Genomic DNA, 3,820 nt, shown 5'->3' on the forward strand with positions numbered 1-3,820 from the left:
GCCGTGGGTTTAGTCCGTTGAAATCGGTATTAGTCAATAGGTGAACCCACAAAATCCAATTTTAGTCAACTAAAATTGAAGAGACAACGCGTATGGTCAAACGTCAGGCCCATAAGTGGCCCACAATTTAAAGCCCAAAATAAGCAAAGACTCGGGTCGTTATTACAGAACAAAAACATATTTAACGCAAATTTAGTTGGCGTTGTCGGATTCTCATTGTTTTCGCTCTCTCTCAATCCTTCTCCCTCCGATCTGCCTTGTGCGTGCGTTCGTGCTTGCGTACGTACGTACGTTTGCTTCTTCAATGGCGGCAAGATCCTTGTGGAGAACCCGTACAAAGCTCCTCGTTGTTGGTTCCGCCGTATGCGGTGGTTCCGGCGCTGCCTTTATTGCTTCCTCCGAAGATCCCTCGCGAACTCTCAAGCTCTGCACCAACATCCCTGTCCGCCTCTTCCGAAACACCGTAACAGCTGCCTCCATCGCCTTCGGTACAGAAAATTTATCAAAATCCAAATTTTCTTTTAAAAAAAATGAAATACAAACTTTCTTATATGATTCGTATTACTTGCAATGCCCTTTTATCCTTATTTACAATTCGATTAGTTTGTAAATGAGATTGGTTTTACATCTAATGGCTTTTGTCTGGTATCTACGTTTCATCTGAATCAATCCGTGAAAACTGGAACTTTGTACGGTTCTTGAGTCATATGACTTGTCTAGAAACCGTTTGGTACATTACATAAGAAGTAACGTTGTATATATTGGTTTTTCTGTTGTGTAATAGATTATGAATACTCCTTGTCGGGTTTGGCTGAGGGAAGCAATGAGATGGCTAAGGTCAAACATGAAGTCCACCTAAGGTCAGCTCAAAAGCTTCAAGAGCTCTGTTTCAAAAATGGAGGAATCTATATCAAACTCGGCCAGCATATAGGACAACTAGTATGTAAAAGCTATGCTGCTCTTTATGTTGTTGCTCACGTAAAAGAACGTTGTTGCTTACGTTTTTTTTTAAATGTTTCAAGGATTATCTTGTGCCTGAGGAGTATGTTCATACGATGAGGGAGTCTATGTTGAACAAATGCCCTGTCTCTTCGTATGAGCAAGTATGTGAGGTTTTCAAGAAAGAGGTTGGAGAGACGCCAGACAAAGTATGCGCTTCTTCTCCTTTATACTTATCTAACGTTAGATAAACACACTTAAACGGTTCATTATCTGTAGGTATTTGCTGAATTTGATCCTGTTCCTATTGCAAGTGCTTCCCTTGCTCAAGTTCATGTTGCTCGCACCCATTCCGGGGAAAAAGTCGCTGTCAAGGTACTCAACCGAACCACTTTTAACTTAACATGATTCAGAACAAACTTGTTAAGAGTTTATTTTTGTGCTCACTCCATTTGTTATCTTGAATCTATCGTTTGCAGGTTCAACATTCCCATTTGACAGACAGTGCAGCTGCGGATACTGCAGCTGTTGGAGTTATAGTGAACACCTTGCACCGGATATTCCCATCATTTGACTATAGGTCCAGCCTCTTTCTCATTTCCTAGAGAGTCACAAACCATCTTTTACAATAGCTTATACTACTGGCTCATGTATGCAGGTGGTTGCTAGATGAAATGAGTGAAAGCTTACCAAAGGTTAGTAGTGTCTTTAGTTGATGATTCATAGCATTATATATGTTTAAAACAGCCTTGTATTGCAGGAACTAGATTTTATGGTGGAGGCGAAAAACAATGAGAAGTGTCTGGAAAACTTTAGGAAGATCTCTCCCCATATTGCAGAGTATGTTTATGCTCCAACAATCTATTGGAACTTGAGCTCCTCTAAGATGTTGACTATGGAGTTCATGGATGGTGCTCAAGTGAATGATGTGGCTAAGATCAAAAAGCTTGGGATTCAGCCTTACGAAGTATCAAAGCTAGTAAGCTGTTTGATCTTTAACATATCATGCAATCTTCTAAATATTAGTCGGGCGCCTAGACGGACTTATGCAAATAGGTTTAAACCGATTACCGTTCTAAATCGGTTTAATAATTTAAGTTTGGTTAATCAATATAAATTGGTCTAAATTGCTTAAATCAAGTAATAATGTTAGTTCAAAATTTACAAATTTGTCTCATTTCTTTTTTTCATTTTGTATATCCAATTTTTTATAATTTATCAAAATAATTTTATAATTAAAATCTGGAAATCAAAATATTTATCGACTAAGTGCCACCTAGGCTCCGAATAATCTTCTACTAAACGCCTAGTTACCGCCTAGCTATTTATAGAACATTGATATCATGAATAATAGGAACTGACGTTAAGCTCTTGTTTGCAGGTGAGTCAAACATTTGCAGAGATGATGTTCAAACATGGGTTTGTGCATTGTGATCCACACGCTGCCAACTTGATTGTTCGTCCTTCCGGTAAAAGAAACATATACGGCAAGCAAAAACCACAGTTAGTGCTTCTCGACCATGGCTTATACAAGGAGCTTGACTTCAACACAAGATTCAACTACGCTTCACTATGGAAAGCCCTGGTCTTCTCAGATGCCAACGCCATCAAGAAACACAGTGAAAAGCTCGGAGCTGGAGATGATCTCTACGTGCTATTCGCTGGGATTCTTACAATGAGACCGTGGAAGCAAGTCATTGACACGTCAGTGGATCATTTAGTCATCCAAGGCACCAAAGAAGATAGGTCAGAGCTGCAGATGTATGCATCACAGTACTTCCCTCAAATCTCGGAGCTTCTCAGGAGGTTGCCACGTGTGATCCTTCTGATGCTGAAGACAAACGACTGTCTCAGGTCTGTTAACAATGAGCTGTTGCAAGGGTCGTCGCTTGAGTCGTTCTTGATCATTGGGAAAGTGTCTTCAGAAGCGGTTTTGGAAGCAAAGTGGTCGGAGAAGAAGTCTTTGATGAAGTGGTTGAATGTTTGGCTTGAAGGATTGTCTGTGGAAGCAAGGCTATGGGTGATGCAGTTCGCACTTTGGGTGTTACAAGTGAGAAAAGCATTAACACTATAATATATATATATATATATATATATAGTAATAGTATTATCATGAATACGAATATGTTACAGCAAATTATAAACACACGTATTCTTTGCTCTTGGTGTATCCAGGAGTGACATTTTATCATTCTTTGTATACGCAGGCGATTGTTGTTACCAATAAATTTAATGTAAACTATGAGATTATACATTGTTTGTAAGGTGTGAAAATGCTTTTCATGACCATTAAATTAATTTAAAGAAGGAAAAACAAACTTATTACATTTTAACCTTCTTCTTTCGAGATTCTCTAGTGTTTAAATTAGGGGTGGACGTTCGGGTATCCATTCGGATTCGGTTTGGATCTATTCGGATTTCGGGTTCAAAGATTTCGGTCACATTCGGATATTTCTAAATTTCGGTTCGGATTCGGTTCAGATCTTTGCGGGTTTGGTTCGGGTTCGGATAACCCATTTAAATTATTTTTAAATTTTAAATTTCATTATATACTTTAAATTTGTCAAAATCTATAAAATAATATATATTACATATAAATTTGAATAGCATATGTCAAAGTACCTAAAATTAACATATAAATTGGTTTGATTTGAATATTTAGATTGAGAATCGATAGATATTTTAAGTATTTTTGGTGCTTTGAGTATACTTTAGCTATAGACATATACTTTTGATTATTTTTATATATTTTCAAATATTTTGACAACTTAAAAGTATCTTATATATTTTGAAAATTTTAATATACATTAAATCTAAAAAATAATTAATATATATAGGTATCTAAATCTAATTCGGATATAATCGCGTACCCAAAATAATT

General features: G+C 37.1%; 1 protein-coding gene across 1 annotated transcript; it reads left to right on the top strand.

The window, feature by feature from the left end:
• Nucleotides 1-206: 206 nt before the first annotated feature.
• On the top strand, nucleotides 207-3,242 carry LOC106339741 (putative ABC1 protein At2g40090). The gene is made up of 8 exons (XM_013778607.1): nucleotides 207-488; nucleotides 785-939; nucleotides 1,023-1,148; nucleotides 1,219-1,314; nucleotides 1,419-1,519; nucleotides 1,598-1,634; nucleotides 1,700-1,918; nucleotides 2,321-3,242. Exons 1-8 carry the CDS (start codon nucleotides 305-307, stop codon nucleotides 3,011-3,013), a joined length of 1,611 nt encoding a protein of 536 aa, XP_013634061.1. The 5' UTR covers nucleotides 207-304; the 3' UTR covers nucleotides 3,014-3,242.
• The last annotated feature ends 578 nt before the right edge of the window (nucleotides 3,243-3,820 follow it).

Source organism: Brassica oleracea, chromosome C4 (assembly GCF_000695525.1).
Source record: "Brassica oleracea var. oleracea cultivar TO1000 chromosome C4, BOL, whole genome shotgun sequence".
Taxonomy (NCBI): Eukaryota; Viridiplantae; Streptophyta; class Magnoliopsida; order Brassicales; family Brassicaceae; genus Brassica; species Brassica oleracea.